This window comes from Melanotaenia boesemani, chromosome 13 (assembly GCF_017639745.1).
Source record: "Melanotaenia boesemani isolate fMelBoe1 chromosome 13, fMelBoe1.pri, whole genome shotgun sequence".
Lineage (NCBI taxonomy): Eukaryota > Metazoa > Chordata > Actinopteri > Atheriniformes > Melanotaeniidae > Melanotaenia > Melanotaenia boesemani.
In genome coordinates this window covers 1,734,504-1,757,839 of record NC_055694.1, presented here as the reverse complement: position 1 = coordinate 1,757,839, position 23,336 = coordinate 1,734,504, and the positions used below count along the sequence as shown (strand labels likewise).

Here is a 23,336-nt window from a genome sequence, read left to right as displayed (position 1 = left end):
CATGGATACGATCAGCTGGGTTGGCCGTTTCCTCCGCTCGCCGCAGAGAGGACGGTCTGTCCTTCTCCTCTTCGTCATCTTCATCACCATCATGGAAACTGGAAGAATCTCGCTCCACGTTGCTCGTCAGTCTGAGACGAAACGCTAATGTGGTGCGTTCAGGGAAGCTGGGAAATATGAGATCTATAAAGTCAGAAGAAACATTTCTAGTTTTTCATGTAAATTGTTGTAAAGTTAAAACCTGCAAAGAAACTCAGACTCCGTTTTCATCTCATGTTTCTTCATAGTTACAATAATTAGTGTCATGATCATCGGACATAAATAGATCAGCTGATTCTTCGTACAGTTAGAAGTCACATGATATGTACACAGATTTAAACATTACAACCAGAAACACCGTCTGGTCCCGGAGCCACCAGACCACTTCCTGTCTCAGTTTCTCCTCCGAGTCCTCGCAGCGAAAAGCAGACCAGTTTTCTTGTGAAGATCTAAAATCTGAGCCCAACACACAACAATAAAAACAGCCAGTTACAACGTAAAGAGTCCAGGATGTAGCTGCGTCTGCAGGCGCTCACCATGAACTTCATCCAGGACGTAGGCGAGGCCATGCAGCAGATAAAAGACCCAGAGTCTGTGAAGGCAAAGCCGAGAGGAAGTTCCAAGTCCAGATCCAGTCAGCATCAAAGCAGCTGGAACCTTTTCCACAACGTTCGGTGTCCTGTGATAACGGCGGAATTCCCCAAAAAATCCAGAACTTAGTCCTAGCCCTGGAAAGGCTGTTATGATGAAACCTTCCCGAAGATCCGGATCCCAAAGATCCAGATCCTGACATGATCCGGTTCTACGTTCCAGATGAGGTGGTCCTGAAATCTGAAGCTAATTTACCTCCAAATAACTGGTTTCTTCCTGTTTAGAGCCAGATGTCAATCGGCCTCCTCGTTGCGGAGACTCGTTAACTCGGACGGAAATCAACGCATCTTTCATCATTTATCATCCAGTTTTCCCAAAAATGAAAGAAAATTCAGAGGAAGTGAAACGAACCTGAAGGAGCCGATTGGTAATCAATTCATTCATCGATTAGCCGTTAGCTACAGCTAACTCTCCTCTTCTAGAACCTGCTATAAAACATTCCAGATTAATATTTTTTCCACGATTTTTTTTACTCAATTCATCAAAACTACCAAATACTCAAATTATTTTAACCCCTTCAGGGTTTCCAGGGTGTCCCTGGTTTTATAAAAAAAAACTAAACGCATCAAATGTGTTTCAAGTTATTTTCCATATAATTCAAGTTGTAAAATGGATTTTTATAGAAAATAACTTTTTTTCCATAAAAGCAGCAACATCATGTAATAAAATTTGGATTTAAAGGTTAAAAATAATTTGAATAATTATATAAAGATAAATATGCATCTAATGTTTTATAGCAGTTTTCTGGGAGACGACTTTTTGGTAAATTAAAACGACCACTGAGGATGAACAAGTTTTTCGTTTGACCGAGGGGTGGAGCTTAACGACTTCATAAGCATGAAATTAATTTCTACCTTAACTGATCAGTGATATGTGAAAACCTGAAGAAATGCGAGTGAAAAGATAAATAAAATTCAGCCGGGACTCAAAATTCTAGCTTCCTTCATCGCAGTTAAAGATCCGGCGTGGACAACGGGCGACACCTGGTGGCAGAAACTAGAAACTGCACGGACCCGACCGAAGTTCTGGAGTTCCTGCGCTAACACGATGGATGGTGAGTCTTCGCACGGAAACAAGGTTCGAGAAACCGCATCAGTGATTCCTGCAGGGAAGCCTTGTACCGTAACCATGGCAACAAACCACAAGTTTAATGAAGGGGGATTGATCGGGTCATTGTTTCTTCCTTTTTTTTTTTTTTATAGACAATCTCTGATTGGTCGAGAATATGATCAACAGTTTCTGCCTGGTTGTCATGGTGACTGTTTCGCTAACCTCTGAACAAAGAATCTTATATTTTGGCCAGGTGATGACATGATCAGTATAAACCACTTTGTTACTAAATCCAGGTAAAAGACATAGGCCCAACATTCAGGAAAAAACCAGAACAGCCGTACTCCAGGACATAGCCAGACCCAGCAGACAGGGCCTGGCTATGTCCTGGTTTCAGGTTTTCCAGGTAAAAGCCAGGACGCAGTGCAGTCTAACTACAGTACATTCAACAGCAACAAATGAATGAAGCAGTTTTTAATGTCCCCGTTTCCGTTCCCTCCTCATGCAAAAGCATCCAGTATTTAGCCATAGCCAGAAGGCCAGCCCGAAGTGGTGATAATGTGTTGGCTCCGGGTCGTAGTCCGAGCCTGCAGCAGAACTTGAGTTGCAACAGAAGGAGATGGGTAGAAATGATCCTGGTGATAGTCTCATACAGACCCAACTGCAGTGCTGCCACCATCTTTACTAACACGGACTAATTCCTGGGACAGAACCTCCAGGTCCTGCAGAGAAACAAGACAAAATAGTCTTACAGTGAGAACTACAAAACAACAGTGTGTGTGTGTGTGTGTGTGTGTGTGTGTGTGTGTGTGTTACCTTCTGTAGGTGCATGTTCTTGGTCAGCTGCTCCTCCAGCATGTTCTGCAGCTTCTTGTTCATCTCTCTCAGGTTCTCGTCTCCTGGTTTCACCAGATCTCTGAGCACCGAACCTAGACCTCCTCTCTCTCCCTGAGAGCCTCCGTGACCTCCGACTGCACCACCCGACACGTCTGTGGAGAAAAGTAGACAAAGATATAGGAGATGAGGAGACATCATGTACAGTTCCAGACATCCTGCTGATTTCAGGTCCGCTCCACTGAACAGATTACCACAGATTACCCCACAGATTATCACGGATTACCCCACAGATTACCACAGATTACCCCACAGATTACCAAGGACTACCCTAAAGATTACCACAGATTACCCCACAGATTAATACGGATTACCCTTCATATTACCACAGATTACCCTACAGATTAACACAGATTACCCCACAGATTACCACGGATTACCCTTCAGATTACCACGGATTACCCTACAGATTACCACAGACTACCCTACAGATTACCACAGATTATCCTACAGATTACCACGGATTACCCTACACATTACCACGGATTACCCCATAGATTACCACGGATTACCCTACAGATTACCACGGATTACCCCACAGATTACCACGGATTACCATACAGATTACCACGGATTACCTTAAAGATTACCACAGATTACCCCACAGATTACCACGGATTACCCTTCAGATTACCACAGATTACCCTAAAGATGAACACAGATTACCCCACAGATTACCACGGATCACCCTTCAGATTACCACAGATTACCCTAAAGATTACCACAGATTACCCCACAGATTACCACGGATTACCCTTCAGATTACCACAGATTACCCTAAAGATTAACACAGATTACCCCACAGATTACCACGGATCACCCTTCAGATTACCACAGATTACCCTAAAGATTAACACAGATTACCCCACAGATTACCACGGATTACCCTTCAGATTACCACGGATTACCCTACAGATTACCACAGATTATCCCACAGATTACCACAGACTATCACGGATTACCCTACAGATTACCACAGACTACCCTACAGATTACCACAGATTACCCTACAGATTACCACGCATTACCCTACACATTACCACGGATTACCCCACAGATTACCACGGATTACCTTACAGATTACCACGGATTACCTTAAAGATTACCACAGATTACCCCCCAGATTACCACGGATTACCCTTCAGATTACCACAGATTACCCCACAGATTACCACGGATTACCCTATAGATTACCACAGATTACCCTAAAGATTACCACAGATACCCCACAGATTACCACAGATTACCCTTCAGATTACCACAGACTACCCTACAGATTACCACAGATTACCCCACAGATTACCGCGGATTACCCTTCAGATTACCACAGACTACCCTACAGATTACCATGCATTACCCTTCTGATTATGCCACAGATTAATTCAGGGGAGGGACGGCGGCACATTAAGCAGAGGAGACTCAGCTTCAACTACAGCCTCTAACTAATCTGCTCAAACCTCTAGAAAGTTATTTGTTCATCAGGGATTTTTCTGTCATCATTTCTACCGAACCTGAAGTCCTCAGAGTGGTTGCAGCAACACGACAGCCACCACACGGAGACTGGAACACGACGCAGAATATCTCTAATTACCTCACAGATTATCTAACAGATTATCTTAAAGATTAACTCACAGATTATAAAAATAAAAAACTCATCTGAAACTGGCTCTGTGACCCAATCACAGCAGCAGCTCTACAACAGAATGGCTGCAAAATGAAAGAATCGAAGTGCTGACATGATCCAGGTAAAGTCCAGAGTCCAGAACTTAACCTGATTTAGGCTACATTCCCACCAGGATAGTCCGAATAACTGTACGATCGAGTGGGACCGCCGAATAATTTCACACCTTACTGTCATACTGACCCTTGCCCCAGCAGATGGTGGTAGATCAGCAAGGGTTTAATTCGGAGTTTAAACCTAATCTGGTTTTCACCAGAATGTGTCCAGGACGAAGAGCAGGGAGCGCCAGATATCCACCATGTTGATGATCTATGCCACTTCCTGTCTCTGGTTCCCTGGATGCTCAGTTTGTTCCACACTGCAAGCAAACTAGAGTTTGCTTCTTTGGTCTGAACCGAGTCTGAATGAGCGTTCACACTGCTCCAAACGAACCGGACCATCCATGGAAGTGGACCAGGGTTGGTTGAAAGGAGACCAAACAGAACCAGTGTGGACAAACAGTGAGATGGGGAGAGTTACACGGTGAACCATTTCCATGGAGACGGAGAGGAACCAAGCTGCAGCATGGACGCAAACCAGGAGCCGCTGAGCAAGGCATCTGCCCTGCAGCACTACTCTGAGCTTTGTTGGTTTTAACTAAATGTAATCAGAGTATCAGCTTTGTTGGTTTTAACTAAATGTAATCAGAGTATCAGTGTGTCTGCAGAGAAACAGCTCAGTTCTCAGGTTTACTGCAGGTTACATCACTGTTAATGGGAGAGGAAGGCAGAGGAAGAGGAGGGTTAAGGCAGTCAGACATGAAATTAAAAACACCACGGGGAGGGACGGAGGCACATTAAGCCGAGGAGACTCAGCTTCAAAATACAGCCTCTAACTAATCTGCTCAAACCTCCAGAGAGTTCATTTGTTCATCAGGGATTTTTCTGTAATCATTTCTACCGAACCTGAAGTCCTCAGAGTGGTTGCAGCAACACGACAGCAACCACATGGAGACAACAACAACACGGAGACAGCAACAACACGGCGACGGCAACATGACAGCAACAACACGGAGACGGCAACATGACGGCAACAACACGGCGACGGCAACAACACGGAGACTGGAACACGACAGCAACATGACAGCAACAACACGGAGACGGCAACAACACGGCGACGGCAACATGACAGCAACAACACGGAGACGGCAACATGACGGCAACAACACGGCGACGGCAACAACACGGAGACTGGAACACGACAGCAACATGACAGCAACAACACGGAGACGGCAACAACACGGCGACGGCAACATGACAGCAACAACACGGCGACAACACGTCAACAGCACGACAGCAACAACACGGCGACAGAAACACGATGGCGTTATCAACAACGCATGCGGAAACACAACACCATCTTTATATAAAAATCTTTGAGCCGTTGATCGTGCTCACACGGTTTTCATGTTGTCTTTCCAGCTGTGAGCTGCAGGACAATCCCCAACTCCTGGAAAATATTTAATCTGACCTGATCAGGGTGGTTTTATTGATCATATTAAACTGATCAAGAAGTAAAACCTGAACCATCTCGGAGCAGATGTTGGAACCGAACACCCTGATGATCCGCCTCTGACTCACCTCTGCGGCTGTCCATCACGTACGTCTCAATGATGGCGCTCTTCCTGCAGATGTCTTCAGCCATGGACGAGCAGCTCACCTCCAGATGTTTCACCTAAGGGAAAACCACTGATAAGAGTCGAGGAAAACTCGTCTGGACGTACAGCTGGATCAGAACATTTCTGCCAACACATTCTGGATCCTGTGGACAATAAGCTCCTATTGGCTCACAGAGCTGTCAATCAAAAGCTGAAATTACTGCAGATGAGACAGCTGAAGAATTTTTTATCTGCAGATGGATTAGCTATAAAGTTTGGTTTTCATAGTAACAGAGGGCTCCTCACCTTCTCCTCCAGCATCCACTTCTCCTGCTGGACCTCGGCGAGCCGCTGGAAGAGCTCCCCGACCTCGTCATCAGATAGCTCGGCCGGTCGCTGGGATTGAGGGCTGCCTCCTCCGGACTGATGGACAGAGAGACGGACAGCGGTCAGGTGAAGGACAGCGAGGACAGAAGGGACAGGAACCTCCACCGTCATGTGACTCTGCTACTCATGACGAGCAATCATCATCAAACTGACCCGACAGAGTTTCTTCTGTTCCAACAGAAACCTCTCAGATCTATTTACAGGATGTTTATTAATAGAAAAGACCTAAAAACAGAATGGAGACAATAACTGTTGCCATGGAAACAGCTTTCATAACAACAGAGGGACGGAGAGAAAGGTCCAACTGACTAAGCCGAACTGCAGAACTGGATCAGTTCAGAACTGCTGGGGATCTACCGAAAGATACCGAAATCTTCTAAAAACAAAAGAAAAAAGTTTGAACTCAGATCAGCTGATGTTTACTATATAAATACAGAAAACATAAATAACCTGAGACGGGTCAACAAAGCTGAGCTGAGACCATCAGAACACCCACCTTGTTCTGATTGGTTGGCTGGGTTTCCTTCATCATGTCCCTGTAGGAGAAGGACGAGACGGAGGATGAGTCTCCGGTCTGCTGAGTCCGACTGGGACTGTTGATCTCGGACAAAACCAGCTCTTCCAAACCTGAGACACAAACAACCAATCAGATCAGAAACCAGTTTAAGAACCTGGCCGGTCCAAGAGGAACTGGTTCTGAAGTCCTGCCTCACTGTGGACCAGTGGGCTTTCCCTTTCAGCCCTTAGCCGTCCCTTTAAGACACCATTTGTCCTTTAAAGCCCCCAAATGTCCTTTTAAAACAGCAGATCACCTCTTTATAGCTCCGGCCGCCTCTTCAAGGCCCCCGGCTGTACGTTTAAGGCCTGACTGTCCCTTTAAGGCCTGACTGTCCCTTTAAGGCCCCGACTGTTCTCTTAAGGCCCGACTGTCCCTTTAAGGCCCCGACTATCCCTTTAAGGTCTGACTGTTCCTTTAAAGCCCTGATTGTCCTTTTAAGGCCCCAACTGTCCCTTTAAGTCCCTGACTGTCCCTTTAAGTCCCAGACTGTCCCTTTAAGTCCCAGACTGTCCCTTTTAAGGCCTGACTGTCCATGTAAGGCCCCAACTGTCCCTTTAAGGCCTGACTGTCCCTTTTGAGCCCTGACTGTCCCTTTAAGGCCCGACTGTCCCTTTAAGGCAGGTGCAGGATAAGCATCTACTTTAAAATGTCTTATTTTCAGCTTTGTACAGAGAGTCCTTTAAACATTCAGCACAGATCATTGATAAAACATGAAGCAGAGGACTGCCCCACACGGTGTATGTATGTGTGTGTGTGTGTGTGTGTGTGCATGCACCTCAGTGCTGGGAATCAGAGTGAAGAATTAAATATTGAGCAGCAGGTCCTGCACCGAGCCAGAACCTCCTGATGCAGGTTTTGCATGTCACTGATTATCAGACCCATTGGTCCCATTGCGATCACATCGGTCACACACACACACACACACACTGATGACTGCTGCATTTGTACGTCCAGCATATTTAACTCCTCAGGATGTTTCTGGAGGACTTTTCCTTCATGCGTTATCCAGGACATCAGAACAATGATCTCCAGGTCTCAGAACCAGCTGATGCTCCAAAAACCTACAGACCCTGAACCCATCCCAGACGCAGACGGTGATGTGGTAGTTTCAGGTGAGTTTACCTGTCCTGGTTTTACTGTTGGTCAGGATCTCCTGGAGTCTCTCCTGCAGCTTGTCTGCTCGCTTCCTCTCCAGCTGCAGCTGCCGCTTCAAGTCCTTCAGCTGCACACAGATTTACTTCATAATTATTATTTTCACACACGGCTGGTGTCAAATCAGCCTGCAGAATTACTGACTAGCTGCGCTCTCCATCCACCGCCTGTCAGACAGCAAGCAGAAAGCTGGTCTGATCAGACGGCAACTCACCGCTGAGCTTCCCTTCTTCTCCAGGATCCTCTGACCGTCCACCGTGTCTCTGATCTCCTGCAGGTCACAAACACATCCTGCTGTTAAACTGGAAAACATTCCCAAGGAATTCATTTTAGGCTGGTCTGATTATCATCCATTCATCTTGATTTTCCCCGGCTCATTTCCTTCCACCACCCGTTTCAACCCGATCAGCTGATCAGTGTTTATTCATCCATCATTCATCATCTGAAGAGAACTCGGCCCACTTTCATCATTTCTTCTTTTCGTTTTCTGATAATTAGCAGTTTATTTTTAGCTTGTAACCAACTTATTACTTACTTAACCAATTACTTTCAACCACCTGGTTGAAAGTTTTCATTTGTTCTTCTTTTTGGTTTTCTGTGACTGTCAATGTTGACCTGCAGTACCACTGATGACCACTAGGTGTTTCTACTTTTCCAGCTTTTTTCTGTCAGAATTTTCCGTTTCCAGATTAATGGAAGTGTCTGTACGGTTAACGGTAAAATGTCCAGGGCATGTTCTTAGTGTACCGTGTTGGAACTTGGAGAGCCTGTTATCTTGTGAAGTGGTAGGTGATGTAAAAGGCCTGAGAACCACAGACATGAAGCAGATGTTCGGTTCTGACCCGGTGTAGCGCTGCAGGGTGACGGCGTTCTGATTATCACCTGTTTGAGTTTCCCGATGGTGTCGCCATGTTCATCCCTCTGTTTCTCCACCTCCACCAGCAGCTGCTTCAGTCCCTCCACCTCTTCCTGCTTCTCCTGCAGGATGCAGAAACAAAGCTGCAGGAAAACTCAAACTTTCCTCCTCCAGAAACCCGCCCCCCACCCGGCTCTTAATCCAGCTGGCCGAGGGATTTCTCTAAGGAATGGAAGTCAGTTTAATTCCCTCTAATCTGCTGCTGCTAATTAATTAAAGACGTCCACAGGCTGCAGCCGAACTCAGAAATAAAACCATGTAATCTGGAGGAAACCACCAGTGAAACAGCTGATTCTCTGTAATATCACACACACACAGTTTTTTAGTCTGGAACATGAAAACCTGCAGGTTTAATGAACAATGCTGGAATCTGAGGCGGATCTCTTGCTATGTGAGCTAAGCTATGTGAATACTGGAATGGACATGTCCCCTGAACGCACCATCAGCCTGAAACTGAGACGTCAGACGCGCCCGACATGCCCACTAATTAGACGTCTTCCATCATTAATTAACTTTTCCTATTAAGTTTCAGCGTCCTGCTCATCCTGCAGATAACACAAACGCTAATCAGCTCAAACCGTCTCTGAGGAAACACTTTCTCCACACACACAGTCATCCTGATGATCTGATTGGCTGAGAGCTCACCCCATCATTTAACTTAAATAATTCCTGGTTAACGTTCACACGGACTTCAGGATTCTGCTTCTTTGGATGTAAAATAGCTAAAACGATGCTGGAAGCCTGAAATAAATAAATCAAAACAAATAAATTTAACTAAAATAAATTAATGAAAAAAATAAACTGAAAGGAATAAAATAGAATATTCAAAGGAAAACAGATTTTTCGAAAAACAAACTAATTATATAAAAATGAATAAAAGTTCATTAATTATATGAAAAAATGAGTAAACAAAAAATTAAAAATGAAAGAAACAAAAATGAATGAAAGGAAAAAGTTAAAGGACCACAGATCCTCACGTCTGTGCTGCTAACACGCTTTAACCGCCTCCAGTTACCGTGGAGACGACCACACTTTAATTAGAAACACACTCAATTACAGTTCACATGCTAACGCACTCCTACGCATAGTTGAGTCACGTGACCACCTGAAGTCTCACCAATCAGCTGTTTCCTGACACACCTGTCTCAGGTTGGACGCCATGGCAACAGGAAGTGTGTGAGTGTGAAGGCGGCTTGTTGTTTGTTTAAACTCTGGTTTCATTCTGTTCTTTGTTTAAGGAACCTAAAGACCTGCGGTCAGGAGGAGGCTGAAGGTGTGTTTGTACCTGCAAATCACATCAAACTTTATTTATAAAATGCTTCCAGTGCTGAAGCAACTCATTAAAGTTTCTTTCACACACACACACACACACCAAGCAGCTGGCCAACATGGCTCTTTAAAGATGTTGGATGTAGCAGGAAGGTTCGGTTGTGAGACCGTTGACGTGGTTTTGTACCTGGAGTTGTTTGATGGTAGAAGTGTTTGGACAGGGATGCAGGTGATGGAGAGGAGGGTGTGACTGGGGGAGATGCGTCCTGGCTGGTGGGCGGAGTTACTGATGTTTGTGACACCTGGGAAGCTGTGGGGCACCTGTTCATGCGGACATGCCGGACAATGAACGGAGTCTCCCACGATGAGCACGCGGCGCCAGCTCCAAGCGAGACCCTCCGTGCCTTCGCGGCCGTAGAGCCACAGGGTGAAGCGGAGGTCTCTGCAGGAGCGGCAGTGGTGGAGGCGTTCCTCGCCGGAGCGACGCCGGGAGTGGAGGCCGAGGATCCCGCATGACTGACCGCTGGAGTGGCGGCGTTCCTGGTCGGACCACTGGCTGGATTTCCCGCTGCTAGGGTGGAGGCGACGCTCCTCGTTGCACCTAGAGCGGGAGTGGAGGTGGAAATCACAGCTGCAGCAACCGCAGGTGGAAATGCGGCGGTTCGAGCCCCGGCAGGAGACCCAGGGTGACCACCGTGTCTTTCAGGAGCTGCCGATGCTGTGCTGAAGATGAGCGGCGGGACTCTCCATCAGTGCGGATGCCGTCAGAAGCAGCCGCCTGCTTCGGGCCCTCATTCCCGGTTGCCGCTGGATCCCAGCTGGGTGGTGGAGCGGTCCGCCCGTCCTTGGTCGGAGTGCCGACACAGCATCAGTCCACCACTTCCTGCGACAGACCACCTCTGACCAAAGCTGGCGTTTATTGTGGAGCTCGAGGACGGTACAGCGTCTGGATCCCATGGTGCCGCCGTATCCAGGAGAGCAGCCTTTAATGAGGCAGCGAATGGAGCGCTGCTGGTGGGCCAGGTCCAGCAGATTGTGGATATCTTCTTGTGTTTGTAGACTCCAGATCGTAGTTAGGCGGTGCTGAGGCAGATATGTCAGGTCCGTCCAGGACTTGAACCAGATAAAACCTGTTTCTGTATTAGACTTAGAGGTTTTAATCCTGGTAGAAACAAAACATTAGGAACGGTCCAGGTCCTCCAGAACCTCTCATCTGTGGGAACGAAAACGCCACGCTCACACAACGCTGTCTCAGATTGGACGCCATGGCGACAGGAAGTGTGTGACTTGTTTACAGTGTGTAAAGGTGTGTTTGTACCTGCAGCTGCAGGGAGTGTTCCTGCTGCAGCTTCTCCGTCTCCTCCTGATGCTGCAGAACCTTCTTCTCCATGTTCTCCTGCTCACACACAAACAGCAGTCGGGGTTAAACCAGGTAGCAACCTGGTCCTGGTCCTGTTCCTGGTTCTGGACTCACCTCTGCCTCTTTGAGTCGTCTCTCGAACCATCCTTTGGTTCCCTCCATGGACTGAACCTGAGCCTGCAGCTCGTCCACACGCTGCTGTAAACCCTCCAGCTCCTTCGTTCGAGCCTGGACACACCCACACCGTCATCATCATCCTGATGTCACATGACTCACCTGGAGGACTTCCTTCCTCTGTACCTTTTCGTCTCGAAGCTGCTGTCGGATCTCCTCCTCGGAGCGATTTTTGTCCTCATGGAGTCCTCTGAGCTCCTTCTCATAACGAGCTCTGACCCCAAGAACCTGAGAGGAGGCGAGGAAACGAGATGAGGAGGCAAAACAGGAAACAGGAAGTAAATCATCAACGACTAATTTAACCCCCGGGGTAGAAATGCTGTTTTTACTACTTTTCTTTCAGCTTTAAACCAGGTTACCTGCCTTGTTTGGTTTAATGCTGTGAGCTCGTCCTCATGTGATTTTAGTTCTGAGCTCCTGTATTAACACAATAAACCGTTTCCTGCTCAGACTTTGTTTTTTGTGTGATTTTAGGTGCTGTGTGGAAATACCGGAGGTCATAATGAAAGAAATAACTGACAGCTGGGTAAACTGTTTCACCGTGAAGCTCAAATGTAAAGTAGTCCAGTTCTACTGCAGACCAGCGAGGTTGGACCCCAGCAGAACCAGAGATGAGACACGAAGACTGACCTCCTTCTCGTGCTGCAGTTTCAGGTCCGACAGCGCCTCCTTGTGGTCCGACTTCTCCTGGTTCAGCTGCGTTGCCATGTCATCCAGCATGGCCTTCCTCTTCTCCGCCGTCTGCACACACACATGCATGTTGATGCTCAGCCGTGTTTTTTCATGTCAGGCTTCCTGCTCTACATAAGGTCCGGTCAGTCCTGGTCCTGCTGGATCCAAACCAGATCCAAACCCTTCTAAAAGACAGGGATGACTTTGTTTATAGGTCAGGGCCTTTCCAGTACGAACTGGTGCGGGAAACATTCACATATTACCACCGTGTTGGTTTAACTGATTTAACTTTGTGTTTAAAGGTGTCATCACCTGGTCTTCTCATGTGTCCACTGTCCTCGAAGTGTCTTTAAATCATTTCTGAAGACTTATTAAAAAAAATCAAACATAGAGCTTGTTCTGACCCTTTGCTCATACCACAACTTTGTCTCTTGACTAATTTAAATAATGCCAATGAGGTGCGCACTGATTGGCCGCAGGGAGGCCAGAGTCGGAGGGGGGCTGGCCCAGTTTCTCCAACAGCTTAGTGATGGCAAGCGAACCTGACCGAGCAGCAGCTTACAGACTCCGAGCCTGAGAGTTAAAATACCGAGATGGTGGATGAGGCACGTTTACAACTAAATGTTAACGTGGCAGAGTACCTCACCCCACTTACAAAACACACGGGCTCATTTGTACCTTGCAGGGGTTAAACTTTCAGGCTCGTCCCTTAGCGTTAGCGTTAGCGTGAGCATTAGCTGCGTCAGCAGTAAAGCGTGACTTTAGGCGGGAAAGAGGGGCTGGTTCAAGTGGCCTCCTGTGATGATGAAGTCAGGAGCAAATTAAAATCACGCCTTAGCGAGTGTTTATCATTGTTGGCGGTTCTGCTGTGAACAAAGAGCCCAGACGGAAAACTCCACCGTCTTCTATAATAAAATAACTGAACCAAATCCAGTTACAGTTTAAAAACTAAAACCTTGTTAAATATGACTTGATGCACCACAAAGACATTCACACATCACATGTAAGTGAAACTGTAACAAGAGGCCGAGCAGGCTGATAGTTCACGGAATAAAATCCGGCTCCTACACAAACACACTTACAAGCTCAGGATTATAAACTAATCTACCAAATACTAGATTTCACTACAGAAAAAAGGAGGGAATTGGAAAAAATTGATGGAAATTTGATTAATAAAATGATGCGATAAATTACTATAATAATAATAAAAAGTTACAACTGTTAAAAACTGTAAATAAATTTATAGTTTAGATTTGTTAGCTAGCAGCTAGCTGAGTGTCTTCTTCTGCTTATTGGAGCTTGTTGAACAACTGACACAAGAAGCTGAGCTTCTCATGGATAACAGTAATGTCTCTCATGTCTTCAATGGATAAGTTGCGCAGTCCTGCGGCCCTCACAGCCCTCTAGGTGGCGCTCAGCTGATTCTGCTGCGGCCCCGTGAATAAGAATAACTGCGATAGGTAACTATAAATCTGAGCGAACCTAAATAACCTGTGGAGTTGCCCAAGACTCCATTCTGGAGCCACTGCTGTTCAACAGCTACATGCTGCCTCTCCCTGCGTTTGTCCAGGACGGTGTCCCTGCAGGACTTTGTCCCTACAGGACAGCGTCCCTGCAGGACCGGCTTTGGACGTCCCTGTTTGGATGAAATGGTGCACGTGCACATGGACATGTACCTTCTTGGCCTCGTCCAGCTCTCGCAGCAGTTTTTCCTTCTCCTGTCCTTCTTCTGTCAGCTGTTCCAGCAGCTTCCTGTTGGCGAAGCTGGACTCCTGCAGAGGAAACGAAGCAGACTGTGACTGCCGTGTTCACTGGAACCAGCTCAAACCGGAACGTGGGAGCGTCCGGCGGCGTACCTGCAGCTGGGAGCTGAGGTCGTCTTTCTGGGCCAACAGACTGTCGTGCTGGAGGCGCCTCTGCTGCAGCTCGGCCGTCAGCGCCTCCTGCTGCTCCCTCAGCAGGTTCATCTCCTGCGTCTTCACCGTCTGGATCTGCACACGTTTCAATAACTTTATTCATCCTCACAGTTTCTACAGGAACGCCTCAGCAGAGACGCAGACAGACACAGAGCTGCAGGTCACATGACAGGACGAGGCAGGAAAGGATGATGATGGTGAAGGAGAGATGAAGATGGAGCTGGGTTGACCACAGCATCTTTGATCCAGTTTCCATCAACGGTTTTAGTGGATTTAACGGAAACTAAAATTCAGAAACGTTCTGTTGATGTTCAGACGTACGGAGGACCGGAAGAGACAAATTAAATTATTTAATTGTGAACAATTTATTCACTTCATATAATTCTCAGATTTATTTATTGATTTACTTCTTTTTCTTTACTTTTCTATGAATGTTTTCTTTGGATTTTTAGTCTAATTAAATCATTTTAATAACCACATTTTAACGGTTTTATTAGTGTTTCATTTCTTCTTTAAATGTTTTCATATCCAATTAAACATTCTTACTTTTTAAAACAAATGCTTTGTTTTTAATTACTGTATTTTTTTCATCTTGAAAACTTATTTATTCAAATTTCAAAATGTTCTTAATTTTCTTTTAAATAACTAATTTTTAAATGTTTTTAGTGTCATTTCCTCATATTCAGAATTCTCATGTTAATGAAATTTATTTTACTTTTTTCACATTTTTATTGAGTTTTTTTTTTTTTTTTGTCTCTTTCAGCTTTCCATACAGACGATGAAGCTTCAGCTTCTCAGCGTAGGAATCATACGATCAATCACACGATCAATCACATGATCAATCACATGATCAACGATTAATCACACGATCAATCACATGATCAATCACATGATCAACGATCAATCACACGATCAATCACATGATCAACGATCAATCACACGATCAATCACATGATCAACGATCAATCACACGATCAATCACACGATCAATCACACGATCAATCACATGATCAATCACATGATCAATCACATGATCAACGATCAATCACACGATCAATCACACAATCAATCACACGATCAATCACATGATCAACGATCAATCACACGATCAATCACATGATCAATCACATGATCAACGATCAATCACACGATCAATCACACTATCAATCACACGATCAATCACACGATCAATCACACTATCAATCACACTATCAATCACACGATCAATCGCACAATCAATCACACGATCAATCACATGATCAACGATCAATCATACGATCAATCACATGATCAATCACATGATCAACGATCAATCACATGATCAATCACATGATCAACGATCAATCACACGATCAATCACATGATCAACGATCAATCACACGATCAATCACATGATCAACGATCAATCATACGATCAATCACATGATCAATCACATGATCAACGATGAATCACACGATCAATCACACGATCAATCACACGATCAATCACACTATCAATCACACGATCAATCGCACAATCAATCACACGATCAATCACATGATCAACGATCAATCATACGATCAATCACATGATCAATCACATGATCAACGATCAATCACATGATCAATCACATGATCAACGATCAATCACACGATCAATCACATGATCAACGATCAATCACACTATCAATCACACGATCAATCACACTATCAATCACACGATCAATCACACTATCAATCACACGATCAATCGCACAATCAATCACACGATCAACGATCAATCACACGATCAATCACATGATCAACGATCAATCACACGATCAATCACACGATCAATCACACGATCAATCACATGATCAATCACATGATCAATCACATGATCAACGATCAATCACACGATCAATCACACAATCAATCACACGATCAATCACATGATCAACGATCAATCACACGATCAATCACATGATCAATCACATGATCAACGATCAATCACACGATCAATCACACTATCAATCACACGATCAATCACACGATCAATCACACTATCAATCACACGATCAATCGCACAATCAATCACACGATCAATCACATGATCAACGATCAATCATACGATCAATCACATGATCAATCACATGATCAACGATCAATCACATGATCAATCACATGATCAACGATCAATCACACGATCAATCACATGATCAACGATCAATCATACGATCAATCACATGATCAATCACATGATCAACGATGAATCACACGATCAATCACACGATCAATCACACGATCAATCACACGATCAATCACACTATCAATCACACGATCAATCGCACAATCAATCACACGATCAATCACATGATCAACGATCAATCATACGATCAATCACATGATCAATCACATGATCAACGATCAATCACATGATCAATCACATGATCAACGATCAATCACACGATCAATCACATGATCAACGATCAATCACACGATCAATCACACGATCAATCACACTATCAATCACACGATCAATCACACTATCAATCACACGATCAATGGCACAATCAATCACACGATCAATCACATGATCAACGATCAATCATACGATCAATCACATGATCAATCACATGATCAACGATCAATCACACGATCAATCACACGATCAATCACACGATCAATCACATGATCAACGATCAATCACATGATCAATCACATGATCAACGATCAATCACACGATCAATCACATGATCAACGATCAATCACACGATCAATCACACGATCAATCACACGATCAATCACATGATCAACGATCAATCACACGATCAATCACATGATCAACGATCAATCACACGATCAATCACATGATCAACGATCAATCACACGATCAATCACACGATCAATCACGCGATCAATCACACTATCAATCACGCGATCAATCACGCGATCAATCGCACGATCAATCGCACGATCAATCGCACGATCAATGACGCGATCAATGACGCGATCAATCACACTATCAATCACACGATCAATCACACGATCAATCGCACGATCAATCGCACGATCAATCGCACTATCAATCACACGATCAATCGCACGATCAATCGCACGATCAATCGCACGATCATTCACACGATCAATCACACTATCAATCACACTATCAATCACACGATCAATCACACTATCAATCGCACGATCAATCACACTATCAATCGCACGATCAATCACACGATCAATCGCACGATCAATCACACGATCAATCGCACGATCAATCACACGATCAATCACACTATCAATCGCACGATCAATCGCACGATCAATCGCACGATCAATCGCACTATCAATCGCACGATCAATCGCACGATCAATCGCACGATCAATCACACTATCAATCGCACGATCAATCACACGATCAATCGCACGATCAATCGCACGATCAATCGCACGATCAATCACACTATCAATCACACTATCAATCACACGATCAATCACACTATCAATCACACTATCAATCACACGATCAATCACACGATCAATCACACTATCAATCACACGATCAATCGCACGATCAATCGCACGATCAATCACACTATCAATCACACTATCAATCACACGATCAATCGCACGATCAATCGCACGATCAATCACACTATCAATCACACGATCAATCACACTATCAATCACACTATCAATCACACGATCAATCACACTATCAATCGCACGATCAATCGCACGATCAATCGCACGATCAATCACACTATCAATCGCACGATCAATCACACGATCAATCGCACGATCAATCGCACGATCAATCACACTATCAATCGCACGATCAATCACACGATCAATCGCACGATCAATCGCACTATCAATCACACTATCAATCACACGATCAATCACACTATCAATCACACTATCAATCACACGATCAATCACACGATCAATCACACTATCAATCACACGATCAATCGCACGATCAATCGCACGATCAATCGCACGATCAATCGCACGATCAATCGCACTATCAATCACACGATCAATCACATGATCAATCACATGATCAATCACATGATCAACGATCAATCACACGATCAATCACACAATCAATCACACGATCAATCACATGATCAACGATCAATCACACGATCAATCACATGATCAATCACATGATCAACGATCAATCACACGATCAATCACACTATCAATCACACGATCAATCACACGATCAATCACACTATCAATCACACGATCAATCGCACAATCAATCACACGATCAATCACATGATCAACGATCAATCATACGATCAATCACATGATCAATCACATGATCAACGATCAATCACATGATCAATCACATGATCAACGATCAATCACACGATCAATCACATGATCAACGATCAATCATACGATCAATCACATGATCAATCACATGATCAACGATGAATCACACGATCAATCACACGATCAATCACACGATCAATCACACGATCAATCACACTATCAATCACACGATCAATCGCACAATCAATCACACGATCAATCACATGATCAACGATCAATCATACGATCAATCACATGATCAATCACATGATCAACGATCAATCACATGATCAATCACATGATCAACGATCAATCACACGATCAATCACATGATCAACGATCAATCACACGATCAATCACACGATCAATCACACTATCAATCACACGATCAATCACACTATCAATCACACGATCAATGGCACAATCAATCACACGATCAATCACATGATCAACGATCAATCATACGATCAATCACATGATCAATCACATGATCAACGATCAATCACACGATCAATCACACGATCAATCACACGATCAATCACATGATCAACGATCAATCACATGATCAATCACATGATCAACGATCAATCACACGATCAATCACATGATCAACGATCAATCACACGATCAATCACACGATCAATCACACGATCAATCACATGATCAACGATCAATCACACGATCAATCACATGATCAACGATCAATCACACGATCAATCACATGATCAACGATCAATCACACGATCAATCACACGATCAATCACGCGATCAATCACACTATCAATCACGCGATCAATCACGCGATCAATCGCACGATCAATCGCACGATCAATCGCACGATCAATGACGCGATCAATGACGCGATCAATCACACTATCAATCACACGATCAATCACACGATCAATCGCACGATCAATCGCACGATCAATCGCACTATCAATCACACGATCAATCGCACGATCAATCGCACGATCAATCGCACGATCATTCACACGATCAATCACACTATCAATCACACTATCAATCACACGATCAATCACACTATCAATCGCACGATCAATCACACTATCAATCGCACGATCAATCACACGATCAATCGCACGATCAATCACACGATCAATCGCACGATCAATCACACGATCAATCACACTATCAATCGCACGATCAATCGCACGATCAATCGCACGATCAATCGCACTATCAATCGCACGATCAATCGCACGATCAATCGCACGATCAATCACACTATCAATCGCACGATCAATCACACGATCAATCGCACGATCAATCGCACGATCAATCGCACGATCAATCACACTATCAATCACACTATCAATCACACGATCAATCACACTATCAATCACACTATCAATCACACGATCAATCACACGATCAATCACACTATCAATCACACGATCAATCGCACGATCAATCGCACGATCAATCACACTATCAATCACACTATCAATCACACGATCAATCGCACGATCAATCGCACGATCAATCACACTATCAATCACACGATCAATCACACTATCAATCACACTATCAATCACACGATCAATCACACTATCAATCGCACGATCAATCGCACGATCAATCGCACGATCAATCACACTATCAATCGCACGATCAATCACACGATCAATCGCACGATCAATCGCACGATCAATCACACTATCAATCGCACGATCAATCACACGATCAATCGCACGATCAATCGCACTATCAATCACACTATCAATCACACGATCAATCACACTATCAATCACACTATCAATCACACGATCAATCACACGATCAATCACACTATCAATCACACGATCAATCGCACGATCAATCGCACGATCAATCGCACGATCAATCGCACGATCAATCGCACTATCAATCACACGATCAATCACACTATCAATCACACTATCAATCACACGATCAATCACACGATCAATCGCACGATCAATCGCACGATCAATCGCACTATCAATCACACGATCAATCGCACGATCAATCGCACGATCAATCACACGATCAATCACACGATCAATCGCACGATCAATCGCACGATCAATCGCACGATCAATCACACGATCAATCACACTATCAATCACACGATCAATCACACGATCAAGCTGCTGTTTCTGATTCTAGAAAAAAAACCCGGCCAGCTCGGACATGAAAGTCCTCTGGTTCTGGTCTTTGTCCTGTCAGAGACCCCGTCTCTCTGGAGTCCAGTTTCTGGGTCCTGAAAAACCCTGAACTGGACCTGGATGGTTCTTGTTTGTCATGTTACTTTTCTTTTCAGCTGAAAACACACAAACATAAAGTCATCCTTTACTGAGTTCCCGGACTGGTTTTGTTTCTATGGGAACGTTATTTCAGGTTCTTGAGGACGTTCTGGGGACGTGAGACTGACGTTTCTGCTGAGGATCTACATGAGGGTTCCAGGTAAAGTTACCTGTTCCAGAGCACACAGGTTCATCCTGAGTGCGGTTCTAGATGCGGGTTTTTAGAGATCACCTGCTGGAGAACCGGCAGACGGGCTGGGAGTTTTATTAACATCAAAGATAACAGAGAATAAACAGGTTCTGGAGGAAGAGCCACAATGAAACGCATAAATACTGCTTTTAATAAATGTGTCATTATTTATTAAAACTAGAAATATTAATAAATAATAAAATGTATGATTAATTCAAATAAATATAATTTATGTAAGGGTGGGAGTTAAAACAGATAAAACAAATTAAATTAATTATTAATCTAATAAAGGCATTTATTTTAAAATTTCATTAAGTGATGAATGTGTTTATATCTCATTTTAATAAGGTAATGACATAATTAATAACTCGGTGCTGTATTTCTGCTGATTTGTGGCACTTCTGTACCTCCTACATGACGTTTGTGTCAACCGGGTCAAAGTTCAGTTTGTACCGAGCCTGTTCCAGAACAGAGGTCCGGCGTTACGGGTCGGTGCTGGTTTGGGTTCATGATGACGCTTCGGTCAGGTCTTTCTGGAGAACCATGGTCTGTGTCCATCTGGTTCTGTTTCTAAGAACTGTTTCTTTCCATCAGTGTTTAATAAACGGTTCTGCTCTGATGGCTGGATGTAAACAGCTCTGTCTGGGTTCTAACTGATGTTCTCCATCTGACTACAAAAACAATCCAGTGTGGTGGTTCTGATGACGTCTGATGATGTCATGTTTCTGGACGTGTTATGGTTGTAGTGGTGAGCTGGTTCTGAAGGTTTAATGGTTCTGGTGGTTGATGTTTATCCTCTCCAGGAGGAGGAACATGGGTTTGTTACCTGTTCTAGAGCGGCTAGGTTGGTCCTCAGAGCATCGTTCTCCTGCAGGATGTTGTCCACCTGCTCCTGACTGAGCACGCTCTGATTGGCTGCCTGCAGTACCATCACACCGCCACCAGGGGGCAGCAGAGAGGCCAGATAAGGAAAAGAGAGAGCAGAGAGAGGGATGAAGAGCAGAGGCTGAGGGGAGAACGAAGCAGGAACACAGGAAGCAGCGAGCAGAGGAACGTCCACCTGTCAGAGTCAAACTGGACAACAGATTTCAGCCGACCAGTTTGATCTTTTCTGTTTCCAGTTTCACTCCGGCAGAAAGGAGGCGAGTCACTGAGCAGAAGCTGCTTTCAGGAAGTGGACGAGCGTGAGAAGAAGCTCAGAACTGTTTCACTAAATTCTTATAAAAACCAGGTGTGCCCCGAGCTGAGGCGGGCAGGCTCTGGGGGAGCCTGATGGGAGGAGTTACCTGGTCCTTCAGGGCGTGCAGAGCCAGCTCGTGGTCCTTGTCTTTGCTCTGCAGCTGCTCCCTCAGCTCTGCCATCGTCTGAAACACAAACACAGATGGTTTCATCTGTCAGCTGATCTCTGAGGCTTGTGTGGAGCTGTGGATGGTCGCCATGACGATGAGGCTGACCTGATTGGCTGCTGCGAGGTCTGACTGGAGCTTCTGGACGCGAACGTTGACGGTTTTCAGCTCTTCTTCTTTTCTTTGGTTGATCTCATCAATCTTTGTCCTGCAGAGAAAAAACGCTTCACGTTACAACAACAACAACAACAACAACACGCTACAGAATGAAACCAGTCTGTTTAAAGGTTTGTAGGGAATCATGAACGTCTGCAGCGGGAGGAAAAATCTGGAATAACTTCATCATCACATGATGCTGGAATCTTCCTCTCTGCCGCATCAACAACCAGCAGCAGGAGCGAAAAGTCAAACGTTCCATTAAAAATGCAGCAGAATGAAAAGAAGACGTTTGAGTTTGAGTAGAAACGCGTTCCTGACCTGCTGTCGTTGTACAGAGCTTCCTTCTCCGTCTGCAGGCGCTGGAAACTGAAGAAACAAAACTTTATTTATCACTGATTCTGTCAGCAAACAGTGAAATCCATCTACACTAAACAGCCAGGAAACAGTCAGTAAACAGTAAGTAAACAGCCAGTAAACAGTCAGTAAACAGCACCACTGCTGTTAAGTGAGCTTCATGTTCATGCAGCTTGTGCGCCCCCTGCAGGACTCCAGCAGAACTGAGCCCACAGCTGCAGCATCAGGTTTAAACAGTGAAACATGTTTTAACTGGATAACTAAATAAATTCACATTAATAAAATCTGAGCTTCAGCTCAAATAAAACTGAGGCAGTTGTCGTGGTAACGGAGCTTGTTCTGGTAGCAGGATGCTACGC

At 44.6% G+C, this 23,336-nt stretch overlaps 1 protein-coding gene across 5 annotated transcripts in view; it reads right to left on the bottom strand.

Moving 5' to 3' along the window:
- Positions 1 to 263: 263 nt before the first annotated feature.
- Positions 264 to 23,336, bottom strand: part of gripap1 (GRIP1 associated protein 1) — a 47,460-nt gene continuing 24,387 nt past the window's right edge. For 3 of the 5 annotated variants that reach the window (XM_042004458.1, XM_042004453.1, XM_042004455.1), the window contains exons 12-29: positions 22,942 to 22,989; positions 22,573 to 22,672; positions 22,405 to 22,482; positions 21,945 to 22,037; positions 14,297 to 14,431; positions 14,117 to 14,212; positions 12,399 to 12,509; positions 11,895 to 11,996; positions 11,709 to 11,822; positions 11,553 to 11,630; positions 8,932 to 9,027; positions 8,264 to 8,320; positions 8,020 to 8,119; positions 6,835 to 6,965; positions 6,258 to 6,374; positions 5,935 to 6,028; positions 2,557 to 2,729; positions 264 to 2,462 (exon numbers count right to left, since the gene is read on the bottom strand). In XM_042004458.1, the coding sequence (XP_041860392.1) occupies positions 2,388 to 2,462; positions 2,557 to 2,729; positions 5,935 to 6,028; positions 6,258 to 6,374; positions 6,835 to 6,965; positions 8,020 to 8,119; positions 8,264 to 8,320; positions 8,932 to 9,027; positions 11,553 to 11,630; positions 11,709 to 11,822; positions 11,895 to 11,996; positions 12,399 to 12,509; positions 14,117 to 14,212; positions 14,297 to 14,431; positions 21,945 to 22,037; positions 22,405 to 22,482; positions 22,573 to 22,672; positions 22,942 to 22,989 (1,798 nt within the window). In that variant the 3' untranslated portion in view covers positions 264 to 2,387. The remainder of the gene's footprint in view (positions 2,463 to 2,556; positions 2,730 to 5,934; positions 6,029 to 6,257; positions 6,375 to 6,834; positions 6,966 to 8,019; positions 8,120 to 8,263; positions 8,321 to 8,931; positions 9,028 to 11,552; positions 11,631 to 11,708; positions 11,823 to 11,894; positions 11,997 to 12,398; positions 12,510 to 14,116; positions 14,213 to 14,296; positions 14,432 to 21,944; positions 22,038 to 22,404; positions 22,483 to 22,572; positions 22,673 to 22,941; positions 22,990 to 23,336) is intronic. The other 2 variants (XM_042004454.1, XM_042004457.1) reach the window with 2 other exon arrangements.